Source organism: Peromyscus eremicus, chromosome 20, assembly GCF_949786415.1.
Source record: "Peromyscus eremicus chromosome 20, PerEre_H2_v1, whole genome shotgun sequence".
Classification (NCBI taxonomy): Eukaryota; Metazoa; Chordata; class Mammalia; order Rodentia; family Cricetidae; genus Peromyscus; species Peromyscus eremicus.
Window position 1 is genome coordinate 22,933,907 of NC_081436.1, and position 18,340 is coordinate 22,952,246.

The 18,340-nt window shown below is 50.0% G+C and overlaps 1 protein-coding gene across 2 annotated transcripts in view; it reads right to left on the minus strand.

The window, feature by feature from the left end:
- Positions 1 to 14,014: 14,014 nt before the first annotated feature.
- Positions 14,015 to 18,340, minus strand: part of Mgat3 (beta-1,4-mannosyl-glycoprotein 4-beta-N-acetylglucosaminyltransferase) — a 38,179-nt gene continuing 33,853 nt past the window's right edge. For both annotated transcript variants that reach the window (XM_059247695.1, XM_059247693.1), the window contains exon 2: positions 14,015 to 15,814. In XM_059247695.1, coding sequence (XP_059103678.1) covers positions 14,197 to 15,807 — 1,611 coding nt within the window. In that variant the 5' untranslated portion in view covers positions 15,808 to 15,814 and the 3' untranslated portion in view covers positions 14,015 to 14,196. The remainder of the gene's footprint in view (positions 15,815 to 18,340) is intronic.

Sequence of the window (18,340 nt, forward strand, 5' to 3'; positions counted from 1 at the left end):
TGCATGAACCGCGTCAAGTCCTGTCTGGCACAAGGAAGAAGGCAGAAGCAGATGTGCTGAGGCCTCACTCGCCACCAGGAGGCAGTGCAGCACAGTGGAACGGGACCACAGTCGGATTAGGGTGTCCTGCGTGTGCCAGCAAATGGAAGGAACCTGCTCCACCCTGCTCGACGCCCAGGATCCCTCCAGAGTTAAACTAGTCCATCTGTCCGAAGCACCTGGCAAACTGCTTCCTCTTTCTGGTTTGGTTTGGTTTTTGGTTTTTGTTTTCTTGAGACAGGGTCTCTCTAGGTAGCCATGGCTGGCCCGGAACTCAAAAGAGATTTTCTGCCTTCTGGGTGCTGGGATTGATGGCAGGCACCACCACACCCTGCGGTTAGGTTTGGTTTGAGACAGGGACACACTCTGTAGGCAGTACTGGCCTTTAAGTGAACCCTCCTGCCTCAGTTTCCCCCCTGCCTATACTGCTAGTTCCCTCTAGTCCAGTGGTTCTCAACCTTCCTCATGCTGGGACCCTTTAATACAGTTCCTCATGTTGTGGTGACCCCAACCATAAAAGTATTTTCATTGCTACTTCATAACTGTAATTTTGCTACTGTTATGAGTCATGTAAATATCTGTGTCATGTAAATAAATCTCTGATGGTCTTAGGCAACCCCAAGGCGGCACAACCCACAGATTGAGAACCACTACTCTGGGATTTAACACTCCACCCCCACCCCAGCTCTCAACCAAACGGAATATTTTGCAACGTCTCGAGAGAGTTGGTTGTCAGTTTGGGGGAGAATCCTGCATCGAGCAGTTAAGGCCAGGACACGGCTAATAATGGGTGACAGCTTCATGACAGAGTAAGCTTGGCCCCTGATGACCGCAGTGCCAAGGTGGAGAACCCATGCTCTGGGGTTGAGTCTAATCAGGTGTAGGGCCCTGGTCTCCTCCCATATTGAGTAAAGCCTTGCCTGCTTGCCGACCTTGACCAGATGTCCTTCCTATGCTAATTCCCTGCCGGTATCCACCCTCCTGAATGCTTAAGGGAAGTTCCTTGTTTGTGTATCCTGCATATTGGGCGTTAACAGCTTAGATGCAAGATTGTAAACATCAATAGCGAACTTCTGCCCTCTGGGATTCTCCCATTGTGCTGTAAGCCTGTATTTAAGGTTTCCTTCCTCTTTCAATAAACGGCATTCCGCATACGGCATTCTGCTGAGGCAAATGACCCGCTGTCTTTGTCTCTGTTTTTCCGATCCACAGCCCCTCACTCGGACATGGTGAACGGGTGGTGGTAGCTCGGGCGTTATCGCTACAATCAGGTAGCTCAGGCTGGCCTCAGACTTGCAGAGGAAGATCTTGGATTCCTGTTCCTTCAGCTTCCACCTCCTGAGTGCTGGGATCACAGGCATGCACATGCACCCTCATACATGGTTTATGCATCGCTGGGAGATCAAACCCAAGACTTCCTGCATGCTAGGCAAGTGCGCCACGAACTCCGCCTTCCCTAGAGCCCCATTTCCTTTCCTTTCCCTCTTCCTTCTTTCCAAGACAGAATCTCACTAAGTAGCCCAGGCTGGCGCTGTAGTCCAGGTGATTCTCCTGCTTCAGACTCTCGGAGGCTGAGATTCCAAGTGTGAGCCACCATACCCAGCACTCAGGGGTGGTCTTACACTCAGCAGTCAGAACTCAACACAGGAAAGAGCTGCGAAACAAAAAAAAAAAAAAACAACAAAAAACACAGGAGTAAAGGGGGTTAAGTGGAACCCATGGGTGTCAGACCAAAAGGACACAAAGGACACACTACCTTGAGGAGAGGGTGGTGTGCCCAACTGCACTGAGGTGAGACCTTTCTAAGGGAGGTGCCCTGTGCACAAGGGACCCTTTAAGAAAGTCACAGAGTCCAGTGCCCATTTCAGTACCCACTGCATCAACCCAGTTAGGACCTGGTCTCCACCAAACTCAGGCCTGGGGCCCTTCCTTCTGCCCTAACCTGCCAAGTGATGTGATGGTGAATCTAAAGATCCATTAATAGAAGGTGCCTTAGTCAGAGTTCCTACTGCTGTGAGGAAACACTGTGACCAACAGTTGGGGAGTGTGGAGGGCCCCAAAACAGCTTGACCACACAGCAGCCATGACAGGCTTAGACACAGCTTCTCTGAAAGGCTTACTAGCAGGCAACACCCAGATCCAGGAAAAGCCTTAAGCTGATACCACCCAGGGATCTGCCCAGGGATGTGCCCAGGGATGAGGAAGTACCTGACATCCCAAACATTCCAATCATTAGATAAGATGGCCAGATGTCCTTGAGTCTAGCACACTCTTATTTTTGTTTTAAAGATACCCATAGATGCCGGGCGGTGGTGGCGCACGCCTTTAATCCCAGCACTCGGGAGGCAGAGCCAGGTGGATCTCTGTGAGTTCGAGGCCAGCCTGGGCTACCAAGTGAGTCCCAGGAAAGGCGCAAAGCTACACAGAGAAACCCTGTCTCGAAAAACCAAAAAAAAAAAAAAAAAAAAAAAAAAAAGATACCCATAGACAATTTCAACCAATCAGGGTCCTGAACTCTGGAAATCCCCTCACCCCAATCTCTGCTATGATAAAAACCCCACCCCACCTGAGCTCAGGGCTCTCTGCTCTCACTGTGTCAGAAAGACAGAGGGACCAAGCTCCAGAGCTTGAAATTAAGGCTCTTTGCTTTTACATGCAGGATTCGGTCTCTGTGGTGGTCTTTTGGGGGTCCCTGCGATCTGGGCACAGCAGGAAGGAAAGAGTTTATTTGGCTTACATTGCCATATCTGATAGTCCATCCTTGAAGACAGTCAGGACAGGAACTCAAAAAGGACAGGAACCTGGAGACAAGAGGTGATGCAGAGGCCGTGGAGGGGTGCTGATCACTGGCTTACCCCTCATGGTTTGTTCGACTTGCTTTCTTAGAACCCAAAACCACCAGCCAGCCGCCGAAGGATGGCACTACCCACAATGGGCTGGGTTCTCCACATCAAAGCTAATTAAGAAAATTCCCCACAGGCTTGCCAACAGCCTGATTTATGAAGGTATTTTTTTTCAGTTAAGGCTTCTTCCTCTCTAATGACTCTAGCTTGTGTTACGTATAGAAGGACACTTGATGGACTGGTCAAGAGAGGCAGGGGACCTGGGCCTGGTGGTTCAGCCTGCAATCCCAGACACTCAGGAATCTGAGGCAGAAGTCACAACTCTAGGGTCAGCCTGAGCTATATAAATGAGACCCTGTCTCGAAGAAGTGTGCTAGGCATGGTAGCACACATCTATAATCCCAGAACTCAGGAGGCAGAGGCAGGTGGATCTCTGTGAGTTCCAGGTCAGTCAGGGATACATCATGAGACCCTGTCCCAAAATAAAATAAGATAACCAACTAATTTAATTAAATTAAAAACAAATAGCTGGGCAGTGGTGGTGCATGCCTTTAATCCCAACACTCAGGAGGCAGAGGTAGGTGGATCTCTGAGTTCAAGGCCAGCTTGGTCTACAGAATAAATTCTAGGACAGTCAGGGCTACAGAGAAACTCTGTCTCAAAAAAAAAAAAAAAAAAAAGTGTAAAAAAGCCAAGGATACAGTTCAGTGGTAGATCACTTGCTTATCATGTATGAGGCCCTGGGTTTGATCCTCAGTACTGAGAGAGGAGAAGAGGGTGTGGGAAAGGTTAACACAGGATGATGGTGATGATAATTACTGAATGTAAAAAAAGAAAAGAAAGAAAAAGGGGGTTGGGGACTTAGCTCAGTGGTAGAGCAAGTGCTTGACTGGTTGATAAACAGTTGTGTGGAGGAGGGTCGGCTGTGTCTCTTGTGACCTTCCAGACCTGGGAGCATGCATGGTCTTCAGAAGGGCAGGTTACTAGGCAAGCCAGAAGTTACTAGTATAACAAAAGGCTTTGCTGCTGGGTGATATTCAACGTAAGTGCCAAATCCAGGCCAGCGAGGATTGGGGACCACTGACGCTGTGGGAAAGACATGGCCTACAGAAGAAAGACCCATTTCCCTCAGTGGACAGGTAAGCTTTGTGCAGCAGAACCTCAGCCTCATGGCTGGTGGGTTGGAACATTCTGGAAACAGTATTAGGGAATTTGTTCCTGGACTACATTGGAGACAGACCTGTGTTGAAATCCCTCCCCATTTTTTGGCAATTCACTTCACAAACAGCCACTGAATGTACCAGGATCTGGTTGTCCTCAAGTGTAGGAGACAAACACAAAAACAGGCAATTACTAGGCCAGTGGAGATGGTACTAGAGGCATCATGGAAGCCCAGAGCACAGGCCTGAAGAACCTGCCACTATGTGGAGGGAGCCTCAGGGAGGCAGAAGTACATGTAAAATGGAGACAGAAAGTTCTGGGCCATGAGGAGAGCATGCAGGAATTTACCACGGAAAGTTCTCATTAGATGACTTGAAATGCTCTGGGTGGTATCCAGGGGAAAATTCAATATAAAAGACTATAGCAAAAGAATGCAAAGTTCCAGGGGTGCCAAGGTTATGGGGTGTCACGTGGACACTAGAAAGCTTGTGTGTGTGTGTGTGTGTGTGTGTGTGTGTGTGTGTGTGTGTGTTGTTCATGCATGTGGAGGTTAGAGGTTGATTTAAGATAGTTCCAACTGTGTATCTTGAGGCAGGTGCTTTCACTGGTGAGATTCCCCACCTAGTCCGGCTGGCTTGCTCTGGGGCATCCCTGTCCAGGCCTGCCTGGCATTTACATGGGTGCTGGGGATCTGAACTCTGGTCCTCCTGCTTGCACAGCAAGGACTCTACCCACCATGACCTCTCCCCAGCTCCACCAGCGAGCTTTGTGCCCACTCCTGTCCCTAGTTAAACGAGGGAGTGCTCCATAGTTTTTGTAAATTTTATTTAAATATTTTTGAGCCGCTGGGTGGTGGTGGCCAACATCCTTAATCCCAGCACTCGACAGGCAGAAGCAGATGGATCTCTGAGTTCTAGGAGAGCCGGTCTACAGAGAGAGTTCCAGGACTGTGTAGCTAGGGTTACACAGAGAAACCCTGTCTCCAGAAAAAAAAAAAAAAATTAGAAGTAAATAAATAAAAATTTTTGAGCCAAGCACACGGTGGTGTATCCGTGTGTGTGTGTGTGTGTGTGTGTGTGTGTGTGTGTGTGTGTGTGTTTTGTCGTCGTCGTCTTACTATGTAGCCCTGGTTATTTTGGAACTCCATGTGTAGAACAGACTGGCCTTGAACTCACAGAGCTTCTCCCTCTGCCTACTGAGCCCTGGGATTAAAGGTGTGTACCATGGGCTGGAGAGATGGCTCAGAGGTTAAGAGCACTGACTGCTCTTTTAGAGGTCCTGAGTTCAATTCCCAGCAACCACATGGTGGTTCACAACCATCTGTAATGAAATCTGGCGCCCTCTTCTGACTGTATACATAATAAACGGGTTTAAAAAAAAAAGTGTGAACCACCATGCCTGGGTGTTTCTCTTTTCTTTGACTACAGGTTTCTGTTTGCTTGCTTTGTTTTGTTTTTGTTTTTTTTGTTTTTTTTTTTTTGTTTTTCCAACAGGGTCACAGGAAGTCCAAGCTAGCCTCATACTCTTGGGTTGTCAAGTCGTATCTGTCCCAGGCACTTAGCCATTCCAAGAGTAGCTGCTGTTGGGGAGGGGTACCCAGGGACACCGCCCAGATCTCCAGCTGATGCCACTAGATGGATACCGGGTCAGGAGCAGGATGGAGAGTCCACGAAAAGAATCTCAGAAGGAGAAGTTCCACATTGGCCCTGTGGCATCTGAGGAGACCTTGATGCCTTGGGGCCCTTCCAACAGGCAGCTGGACAGTGAGCTGGTGCTCAGTAAAGAGAACACCCTGGAGAGGTGCAACCAGCTCCACCTTGGTGGGTTTTGAGAGTCACAGGCAGAGCAGACAGATTCCTGGGGAGAAAAATGAGACCAGGAGGAGAGTGAGGAAGAAGGAAGAGGCAGGGGAGAAGGATGTGACTGATGAGTCACCGAGGTGGAGGGAAGAAGCCACAGGAAGAGATGCATGACCCATGTGTCATGTATCCCACATCAAAGGAAGAGGAGGGGGCGGACAGGGTCATGGTTAAGGTGTTTACAAACTTCCACCAAGCTCAGACTCTGCTGCAAGGGCCACATACCTGCCCACTGCCCCTGGAGAGTTCTGCCCACCACTACCGGAAGGTTGCAATACAAAAAAACCATTTGACAGATGAGGATCCGGGAGAGGGGTTTGAGCAAGGGCTGGTGAGTGCTGAGAGGCTGGACAAGGACAGCTGAGGCGCCAAGGGTGACATCTTGTTCTGATTTCCTTCAGGAAACTAGCCTTTCTCTTCCTTGGCTGGTATAGACTGAACGCTGTCGGACCTAAGTGTCTAAACTGATCTGAGATTCCACCCAAATCCCCCAGATCTGTTCAAGGATGTTCATCACACCCAATGGAAGCCAATGAGATCCAGGCTCAAGGCTTTGTTTATTCTTTTTTGGTTTTGGTTTTGGTTTTTGGCTTTTTCAAGACAGGGTTTCTCTGTGTAGCCCTGGCTGTCCTGGAACTTGCTCTTTAGACCAGACTGGCCTCGAACTCTGAGATCCACCTTCCTCTGTCTCCTGAATGCTGGGATTAAAGACATTCACCACCACCTCCTGGCTCTATATTAATTAAAATTTTTTAAAGATTTTTAAAAATAATCTTATGTGTATGAGTGTTTTGCCTGCACATAAGTGAGGACACTGCACACTTGTAGTGTGCCCACAGAGGCCAAAGAGAGCACTAGGTTCCCTGAAATTGGATAGTTGTGATAATTTATGGGTGTTAGGTATCAAACCCAGGTCCTCTGGAAGAGCAGCCAGTGCTCTTAACCCCTGAGCCACCTCTCCAGCCTTTATTTATTTTATTTTTTTCCCCTCAAAGATTTATTTATTTATTATGTATACGGAAGAGGGCGCCAGATCTCATTACAGATGGTTGTCAGCCACCATGTGGGTGCTGGGAATTGAACTCAGGACCTCTGGAAGAGCAGTCGGTGCTCTTAACCTCTGAGCCATCTCTCCAGCCCCAGCCTTTATTTTGAAAAGGATCTAATAAGGTAGTCTTGGCTAGCCTAAAACTCAGTATGTAGATCAAGACAGTCTCGAACTCATGACAGTTTTCCTACCTCTGCCTCCCAAATGCTGGGATTATGGGAATGCACCACCATGTCCAGCTCAAGCCCAAGACTGTGATTGTATGCATGCTAGCATGTGTGCTCACAAGTAAATTCATAACCTGGCGGTAGTGGTGTACACCTTTAATTCCAGCACTGCAGAGGCAGGCAATTTCTGTGAGTTCAAGGCCAGCCTGGTCTACAGAGTGAGTTCCAGAATAAGCAGGACTGTTTAATAGAAAAACTTTGTCTCAAAAAAGCAAAAGAAAACAACAAGTAAATTCATTCACATGTGTACGGGCTAAGGTCGACATCCAGTGTTTTCCTCAGTCACTCTCCACCTTAGGTTTTGAGACAGGGTCTCTCACTGAACCTGGACCTCACCCATTAGCTAGACTACTTGGCCAGCCAGCTCCAGGGACCTTGCTAACTCTGCCTTCCCAGTGCTGGGATTATAAGAATATGCTACTGTGCCCATTTTTTATTTTTTTTTTAACGTGGATGCTGGGGATCTGAACTCGGGTCCCCATCCCTGTGTTTCAAGTACTTTACAACTAAACTGTCTCCCAAGTCCCCAGGCTCAGGACTCTAAAGGAAAGGCCTGCTTCTTCTGTGCTAAGTCTGAAGAAGAAAAGAGAATGTGAAGATTGGAGTCACTTGTCACCAACTCAAAAGTCTGAGGACAACCTCTACAGGGACGCAGAAGCTGGAAAGTAGAGTTCAGCCAGCTATAGAGCGACAGACAGGACACTGTGGCAATGACCTGTGCCTCAAGCGGCATGGAAGCAGACATCACCTGGATCTTGATCTGTCAACGGATCTGTCAACGAGCCAGCAAATTCCTTCTCTGCCTTTGTAGTTTGGGTTGGCTTTTCCATCGTTTATTAAAAGCCAAGTGTATCAGTCACTTACGAGTCTAATTGAACCTAGTCTAATTAAGGTACCTCATAGCTCAGTGGCTTAACGTAAGTGAGCTCAGGAGGCTGGATCAGGTGAAGCTTAGGTGCAGTATTGTTTTCTGCTTGTTTGGTTGGTTGGTTTTGGTTTTGTTGACAGGGAGGATTGACATGCTGTACTTTAGACACCAGCCTAGTGTGGCACCACAGCCAGCCCCTACATTTCGTTTTTAATATTTATTTATTTATTTATTATGTATATGATGTTCTGCCTGCAGGCCAGAAGAGGGCGCCAGATCTCATTACAGATGGTTGTGAGCCACCATGTGGTTGCTGAGACGTGAACTCAAGACCTCTGGAAGAGCAGGCAGTGCTCTTAACCTCTGAGCCATCTCTCCAGCCTGCCCCTACATTTTAAAATGGAAAGGAATTAACTTCTTGCTATACATGAATCTCTTGGATTTTTTTTGTTGTTGTTGGTTTTTTTTTGTTTTTCGAGACAGGATTTCTCTGTGTAGTTTTGGTGCCTGTCCTAAATCTAGCTCTGTAGACCAGGCTGGCCTCGAACTCACGGAGATCCATCTGGCTCTGCCTCCCAAGCACTGGGATTAAAGGCATGTACAACCACCACCACCACCACCACCACCACCCACCACCCCCCCCCCACCACCCCCCCACCCCCCACCACCCCCGACGAATCTCTTGGAATTTATCAGAGTAACTGAGGCTAAAGATGCTGGCGAGCGGGACCTTTTACTCACTTGTGCTTTGATTATACATTTGTAGGTGCAGGGGAGGGGCTCCCCAAGAGCTCTGGGGGTGGCAGGCTTTCAGGATCTCAGGTTTCTGCTGCCCTGTGCTCAGACCTGGATGGAAGTGGTTTGTTTTTGTTGTTGTTGTTGATTTTTTTTTTTAAATCCCGGTATGGTGGTGGACATATTTAATCCCAGCACTTGGGAGGCACATGCAGGTGGGTCTCTGTGAGTTCAAGGCCAACCTGTTCTACAAAGAGAGTTCCAGGACAGCCAGGACCACAAAGTAAGATCCTGTCAAAAAAAAAAATCCTTATGTTTATTTATGTGTATGTGGGAGTGTGTTTATGTATATCCACAGGCCAGAGAGGATAGCAGGTCCCCTGAGCTGGAGTTACAAGTGTCTGTGAGTTGTCTGATGTGGGTGCTGGGAACCAAACTCTGGTCCATTATCAAGACCAGTAAGAATTCTTTTTTTTTTTTTTTTTTAAAAGATTTATTTATTTATTATGTATACAGCATATGTGACTCCAGGCCAGAAGAGGGCACCAGATCTCATTACAGGTGGTTGTGAGCCACCATGTGTTGCTGGGGATTGAACTCAGGACCTCTGGAAGAGCAGGTAGTGCTCTTAACCACTGAACTACCTCTCCAGCCCAAGACCAGTAAGAATTCTTAATCGCTGAGCCATCTCTCCAGCCCCAGGATCTATTATTTTTATGCTTAATTATTTATATGTGTGTCTGTGTAAGGGTTTGTGCACGTGCACGAATGCCTTAGGAAGCCAGTAGACTTGGATTCCACAGAGCTTGTCACAACCACTGGATGTGCGTGCTGGAAACCAAACTTAGGTCCCCTGTGAGAACAATACTCACTCTTGATCAATGAGCCACCTCTCAGTCCCTTGGCAGTGGCATTTTAATGATGAATCTGGCAGCTGTTATCCACGTGGCTCTCAGCTGTCCCCTCTGGATGAAGGTTTACAGATATCATTAATTCTCTTTACGCACTCAAGCATTGTATGCCTCATGTTTAGAGGCTGGAGACAGTCGAAGAATACCCTGACCTGGGGTCATGGAGCCTGCTGGTACCCACACCTACCCAGACAGCCATCGAGGAAGACACAATACAGTGTACTTGCTGGGGTGTGATACCTGCGCCCCAGCCCTCACCTCACCATCCAGGGTTTGCACTCCCCTGGCTGTGTCCCCCCCATAACTGCCAGCATCTGCTGAACAGCAGAGACTGTCCTGTGTCCTCTGACCTGGGCCCACGCCTGGCTTGGCGAGCGGCTTTAGCTACGTCATGGTGCCTGTCCTCTCCTCTGCCTCTTCCTGTCTCCCTCCTCAGCCTGCCAATGCGCAGGAAGTGCAGTCCCACAGTGCCATCAGCCGCTCGCTGACCACAGGTGAACTTGAACTTGCCATGTGCTGCACCGATGTCTGAGGCAGGTGTGGGGTGTCTAGGCTTCACTTTCCACATTTATCAAATGGACACGATGGAGCAGATTTTTCAGTCTAGAAGTTGGCTTAAGATGCTTAATTATTTAATAAGTAATGCCTGCAAATAAACGTATTATTTGTAAATATTGATAATGAGGATACACCCCCAACACAAACTAGAATTGTAAAAACCTAATGGAGAGTGGGTCGCTGTCGCCCTCTTCTGGCCAGGCTGGGTGTCGTCATCTTCACTTCTTGGGTTCTACAGAATTCACTTTCCACCCTACCCCAAGCCCCTACCTACTCAGCTCCTTTTGGACTTTGGGAGTGTGTCCAGAGACCTGGGCAGTTCTGGTCTCAGGTCAGGCCACTAACACTGCTGTCACCCTCTGGCTTCTGGACCTTCGGTCCGATGTGGAGATGACACCGTTGCCCTACAAAGGACCCAGGCAGCACCTAAGAGTCTGATCTGCCATCTGAGACTGTCCTTAGGACCCAGCTAGGGACATGAGGCTCTGTGCTCCAAGGCCTCAGGGACTACTGTAGCACCCCAAGGGCAGAGATGGTCATTCCAAGACGACAGGTCACTTGTCATCCCCCAGGTCCAGACTTAAGCAGCCGTGTGATGAGGCTGAGGCATTTAGAGAACCCTTGACAGACACTGGTTGTGAGGGGTACCCAAAGGCATGCTATCTGATACTCCAAGCAGAACTGTGGGAGTAACCACCAATGCCTTACCTGGATCCCTAGAGGGTCCTCTTGATCCCAGAAGAAGGTGCCCACCAGCTTTAGAATACAAGCTTCCTTCTTCTTCCCACCGAACAGGGGCCTGGTATCTATCATACCATCCACAGGTAGGAAACAAGCCAAGTTGGGGGTGACCACACCCCTAAGTGAAGGGACTGGGTAGTTTCCTTCTCCCCACACATCCAGTCCTTGTGAGGGCCTCACGCCCCACAGGTCCTGACTGGGCAGCAAGACCATTGCGGTCTGCTCACACCCATCTCTGCCCCAGAGTACACACAAACTGACCACACACACACCCTCCAGACTTCGCAGCTGTTTTTATTATTAATATTATCTTCTCCTTTAAGCATCCCTTTAAGGGTGAAATGAAATTCAACCATTTACAGAGAAAATGATTTCAGAATGTACATATTGATTTTCCTTTACAAAAAAAATACTATTATTATTATTGGTGTCCTTAAATTACACATTTCCCAGAGCCCTACCTTCTGCTTGGGTGGGTCCTGTCTTCCCACCCTGAATCTCACCTGTGCCTCCAAAGCTTCATCATGCCTGCCTCCTATAACTGCTGTGACCTCTGGGTGAACGAGGTCAGCTGGATGCCTGGAATGAACAGGCCTCCTTGGGTTTAGAGGTCACAGGCCAGTGGTTCCTGGAGAATGCGCCCACATTCACATTCAATAGAGTTTCCCTTCATATTGAGGGTATGGTCCTGGGTCCCCTGCCCCTCAAATTCCCAGTGTATGCTGTGGTTAGATGTGAAACTTTTTAGCCCTCACCTCTCACAAGTGGTCTCTCAGCCCACGACCAGGCCTCTTCCTGTCCCGTTGAAATGGTTATTTCCCTCCTACTGGTCTGAGAGAGAAGGCCAGCCCATCTGTGCTTTCCCAGTATCCCTGAACTGGTCACCTGTGGGCAGGAGCCCTGAAATGCCTGAAATGTGGTGTCTATGAAGCAGCTGAGTTTACCCAGAGTGTGGGGTGAGGATTTCATTTGGGGGGGGAGGCATCCCATGGGAGCACCCACAGGCATCCTAGAGTGCCCTGGCACAGATGGACCCATAAGCCTCTGGGACATCCTGACTTCTGGGGCCACCTCTCAGTCCCAAGAGGAACCAGAGAGGGAAGTTCTTTGAAGGGAGGTTTCATGGGTGGGACCCCTCAATGGGAGGAGTGGAGCCATAGAGGCCCTCAGCCTGGTTCGTGCCTGTTCGCCAGAGCTGCCCCCACACCACACTCACCGCACCGCCTGGTAAACGGCTCCAGACAGAGCTGAATCAGAAGAAACCCCTCAGGAAGCCTCCAATATGAGAACATCCAGGAGGTGCTGGGGTATCAGTGGCGAAGAGAGGCTGAGGGAGTGGTGGGCTCTCAGCTGCATAGCCCTCTAGCTAGCAAGATTCCATTCCTCAGTCTGAAAAACAGACAGACAGACAGACAGACCCTGTACTCCCTTTAGCCTTGCTTTCAAGGTTCCCCCAAGGACTTCCTGCCTCAGGCATCTTGAGGAGCCACAGGAGACAAGACTATAGGCTATACTCCTACACACACGTGTGAGCATCATCTTAGTACAGGGACACATGGATACAAACATGTACAATACACACCAAGCATGCACCCATGCCCATAAATATACACACACGCACAAACACGGACCATTCCACAGATAGCCCTGCAAATTGGCATCAAGGGAACGTCAGGGGCCTCAGGGAGAGGCACCCACTCTTCCCATACACCTGCAAGTCCCGATTGTACCTCAACCGTGGGGCAGGCAGGGAGAGAGCAGGGTCCCATGATGAGCAATCATTTGCACCCCTCCCACAAAGGTGCTGCTGGTAATACAGAACTCTCAAACTGAGGCAGGCACATAGCAGCCCTGCTCAAAACTACATTTCCCAGTTTTCCTTGCAACTACCTGTAGCCATGCAGCTAAGTCCTGACCAGTAAGATGCTATCAGAAACAACAGACATATCTGCCTCCTGCCCTTCACAGGAAAGAGTTCACACTTCCTCGTCTTTTCATGTGAGCGGGAGCAGCCACTCTATCCAGACCTGGAAGTTGTGTATGAAGCTAAGCTGTCTGTCTTACAGGCTCTGGACCATCCCCCCTAGACTACTAAATTTAAAACAAGCTGGTCTTACTTGATGTTTGCCGAGGGGCTTTACATGATCTCAGAATCTTCTCCAACAAATACATCCTGGGCCCCCACAAGGCAAATCAAGAGGAATGGGTTGACACATCACCGACCTTAAGGCCCTTTCTTGGGCCCCAGAAAACTTGTGGCCCCTTCCTTGGCCCCTAGCCTACTGGGGGGGGGGGCACAGGAATGTCTGCACCTGGGATGGTGGTAGAATGGGACTGGATGCCAGCAGAGAGTGATGGGGAGGGAGGGAGAGAGAGAGAGAGAGGCCTCTGTCAGTCCCCTTTTCTTGTCCCACCCCCTATACTGGCTGCCTATACAGTCTCCAGCTCCTGTCTCACCCTGAGAACTGGACTCCTGGAGTCCTTTGCAAGCAGCTGAGCTGGCATCCCATGAGACAGCAATAGGAAAAGCGAAAAAGCCATCAAGGCTAGATTTGGAACCAAGAGGAAGGTTCCTCAGGCCCCCAGCACGTCTGCTTACAGAGGCAGGGACACCAACAGCCACTGGCTCCACCCTCCCAGCCAGCAGTGACCTCATTCCTTGGGTCCAGCACTTCGGAGGAAGCTGCAAGAGCTCTCTCTCCTGGGTGCCATTTTCCATCACTCTCCTAGCTTCTTGGCCGAGACCAAGAGCAGATACACTTTTTAGTCCCTCCCTGCAAAGTGGCTCTTCTTGCTCCTGGACCCAAAGGCATTTATTTACAGTGTCCTGGGAACTCCTGGCATGGCATACCCCCCTTTCCATGGCAGGTCAATAATCCAGGATGTCAAAGGTGGGCTTCTCTCAACTAGACTGAAATCCCATAGCCCTCCCAGCCCCGGAAAACCACCTTATGCTCTCCAGGGACACTTCTTGCCCACAGCACTCTTGGGGACAAAATGCTGCATAGATGTGTGGGCTTGCTCTTCTCTACTGGAAAAGATTAATTTTTCTTTTCTGTTTTGGGCTAAAAGGCCTGACCCTTAATTCCAGAGGGCTTGAGCAGAGAGAACCACCTACCATGACTCCTGGCTCTCTCAAGAGCCCCCAGGGACATGAGGAGGCCAAAGATAAAACTGGGGTAGCCATCACCCCAGCCTACCCAGCCCTAGCCCTCCACTGCATCCAACTTGCCCCTGGCAGCAGGTGACCTTCCCTCGGAGCCCAGGTTCCGGCGCCCACCCTCCACAGTGCTCTTTGGCTCCCGGTATGGGTTGTCCAGCAGGTAGCGGAACTGGTCATAGTTCTTGAGCAGGTATTTGGGAGCATACATGTGCTCGCTGGGGTCTGCGGGAGGGTACTCCTGCTGTGTGCCGTCGAACCAGCCCCCGGTGCGAATCAAGCTGCGGATGTAATTGAGGTCCCTCTTGTCCTCATAGTCTCCCCAGCGTGGGAAGTCGCCATTCTGAGCCGACACAAGCTTGAAATAGATGCCCTCAGGCGTGAAGCACCAGGAGCAATGCCAGCCCGCAAAGTGCAGGGGACTGCCAAGGGACCACTGCACTAGGATGTGGCCTGTGCGGTTCTCATACTGTCGGAAGTTGGGCATGGTGTAGTACTGGCGACGGCGCAGGCGGATGCCATCCAGTCCATACACGGCCTGCAACATGTCCACAGTGCAGCCCGACACCACCTCCAGCGTGCCCGGTTGCTTCCAGAAGAAGCCGTACAGGGACTTGCGCATGTGGAAAGCAAAGGGCTCGGTCCAGCCGTCGTAGAGCTTGAGAAATAGCACACCATCACGCGCCGGGATCTCGTCTGCGTCGTCGATGATGAAGACATCATCTGGCCGCAGGTTGCGCAAGCGGGAGACACCATCCTGGGTGAGGAAGGTGCGCAGGTAGTCGTCTGCGATCCAGCCGTCCTGCCGGCCACCGGGTGGGAAGTGGTCCAGAAAGACGTAGAGCACCTTGTGGCGGATGTACTCGAAGGTGCCGTTGGTCAGCATCTCTCGGAACTTGAGCGGCCGCGGCTCCCCGTAGGCGGTGAAGTTGGACTCGCACACCACGAAGGCGTCCACCACATCGCCCAGCTCGTGGAAACGCACATCCAGGAGGTCAAACTCGTGGTTGATGTTGATGGCATTGATAACCCGCCTGGGCACCTCCCTGGGTACCAGGCGCTCCTTGGTGGGCAGGTTGGAATACTGCACCACCGTGGGCACCCCACAGCTGGGCCCGTGCCAGCCTGGCAGGCACACACACTCAACCCACTTGCGCCTAGTGCCCCGGCTACCCGGCCGCTCCCGCGCATTCAACACGTGCCGCATGGGCCTCCGAGCAGGGCCGCGGGCCGAGGAGCCCTCAGCCACCTCAGGCTTCTCTTCCGTGCGCCCTGAAGAAGGTTTCTCCAGCATCTTGGTACCTGGTTTGAAGCAGACACCACCGGCTTTGGTGCGCACAAAATATTCAGTGGTGTCCTCCGACAAGAAGAAGTCCACTCGGTGCAGTTCCTCGGTGGCCTTGCTGGGGGACAGTGGCTGGAGCAAGGGGGAGTGGGAGTAGAGTGGGGTCCGCAACAGGTCGGCGCCACCCGGCTCCGGACTGGCCTGGGGAGTGACAGGGGCATTGTTCCAGAAGAAGCTGGATACCAGGTTAGGGCTGAGGGAGGCCAGTTCTCTGGGGAAGGTGACATAGGACAAGGTCTTAAAGAAGTGGAGGAAGGAGATGAGGCACAGGCCGGCCATACAGAACATGAGAAAGAGCTTGTAGCGTCTCATCTTCGTCCTGCAGGAAACGGGAAGAGCAAGAAGTCAGGGCAGCCTGACGCTCCTGTCCTAGGAAGGGGACTGGAGGGGAGTCCTAGCTGCAGTCATCTGCGAGAATGTCCTGCATTGCACTGTCACCCCACCTTCTTATCTTCAAAAGGTCACTGTCTCAGGCGTGGTGACACACCTTTAATCCCAACACTTGGGAGACAGAGACAGGTCGATAGATCTTCATGAGCTGGGGGCCAGCCTGGTCTACACAGTGACAGCCAGGGCTATGTACAGAAACACTCTCTCTTTTAGGCTTGTACACATACACACACACACACACACACACACACACCCGAGACCCCATCACATCTCTCTGTAGACTGCTCCTTCACCAGAAGCCACACACAGGCAGGCAAAACACCGGTGCACATAAAAACAAAAACAGGGCTGGAGAGATGGCTCAGAGGTTAAGAGCACTGGCTGCTCTTCCAGAGGTCCTGAGTTCAATTCCCAGCAACCACATGGTGGCTCACAACCATCTGTAATGAGATCTGGTGCCCTCTTCTGGCTTGCTGTCATATATGCTGTATACATAATAAATAAATAAAAAAATCTAAAAAAAAAACACAAAAACCCACACTGGGCGGTGGGCGGTGGATGGCAGAGGCAGGTGAATCTCTGTGAGTTCAAGGCCAGCCTGGGCTACAGAGTGAGTTCCAGGACAGGCTCCAAAGCTACACAGAGAAACCCTGTCTGGGGGTGGGGGGTGGGGGGGACAGCAAAGCCATCATGAGGTTGGCTGCTATTTGGCTGATGACATCATCATCGGTCATGTGAACTGGCCACTCTCGTAGTTAATGTAACCACATGGCAAACTGAGGGCATCCACAGAACTAAGTTCTTAGTCCTAGTGTGCCTTCTGGTTACCAATCTCTCTCTCCCTCCTTTTTATTAGACTAAGGAGGCAATACCAGGCCGCTAAGATGTTTTATTTTCCTTAATGTCCTGCTTTGATTTAGCTTTGAGCTTTCCAGTCATGGTAACAGAGGTTAACAAAAAGAAATAACCCAACTCAATCACCTGCTGAGTTCTTTTAAATGTTCTTCCTCTTGTTCTCTTGTTTCCTAGCCTAGATTCCAGGGACTTAACCCAACTTGAATATGATAGGGCTCCCCTAATTTAGATAGCACTGCTTAAATAAGAGATTCTCAACCTGTGGGTTGTGACCCCCTTCGCAAAGGTCACCTAAGACCATTGAAAAACACAGATATTTATATTACAATTCATAACAGTATCAAAATTACAGTTAGGAAGTAGCAACAAAAATCACTTTATGGTTGGGGGGGGTCACCACAACATGAGGAACTGTATTAAAGGGTCCCAGCATTCATTATGAAGGTTTAAATAAAATCATGAGTGCTTATCATACTTGCTTCCTATCTGGATTAAAAAAAATAATACAGGCCTGGTGGTGGTGGTGGTCGTGGTGGTGGTGGTGATGGCAGGCGCGCACACACACACACACACACACACACACACACACACACACACACACGCCTTTAATCCCAGCAGAGGTGGGTGGATCGCTGTGAGTTTGAGGCCAACCTGGTCTACAGACTGAGTTCCAGGACAGCCAGGGCTACACAGAGAAACCCTGTCTCAAAACAAACAAACAAAAATACAGATTTACAGCTTCAAAACAAAACAACAAAACCAGACATGAGATCACAGAGACCCTAAGGCAGAGCAACTGATCCTTTTTATTGCTTAGGCTATGACTATTTGAGATATTCTGAGGTCCTACTCCACTCTGCAGGAGCTAGAGGTTACTTAAGTTTACATCACAAAAAAACAGGCCCTTATTTAGATGGGGGTGGGAGAATCCCCCACACACCCACACCCCACCACACCCACACACACACCCACACACACACACACCCCACACACACACATCCCCCCCACACACATATACACACACACACACCCTCACCCACACCCCCCCACACACACACACCCACACCCCCACACACACACCTCACACATACACACCTCACACACACACACACCTCACACACACACACACACACACACTAGCTATCTTCTCAAAATGCATGCTGTTCTACCCTTGATCTGTTCGGATATCAGAAGGGAACCAGAGTGCTTCCACCTGAGCTGATCCTGTGGAGCAGGCCCTGTGGAGGAGGCCCTGTGGAGGAGGCCCTGTGGAGGAGGCTTGGAAAGTTCTCTGCTGCTCTCTGTTGAACTTACTTTCCCTGCTTCTTCATTCTTTAGCCTGCACAGAAAACAAACCCAACCCAAACTCCTAGACTGTATCAGTGCCACAGATCTCAAAGGGACATATTTTATTTGGTTTTGAAATAGGGTCTCACATTGTAGCCCAATTTGGCCTTGAATTTGAGGCAATCCTCCTGCCTCAGCTTCCTCTAGTACTGAGATTCTGTATAGGAATGAGCCACCAGATCTCAGCAATCGTATTTTTAAAATGAAGTCATGCTCAGTGTGGTAGTGCATGCCTTTAAACCCAGTACAGGAG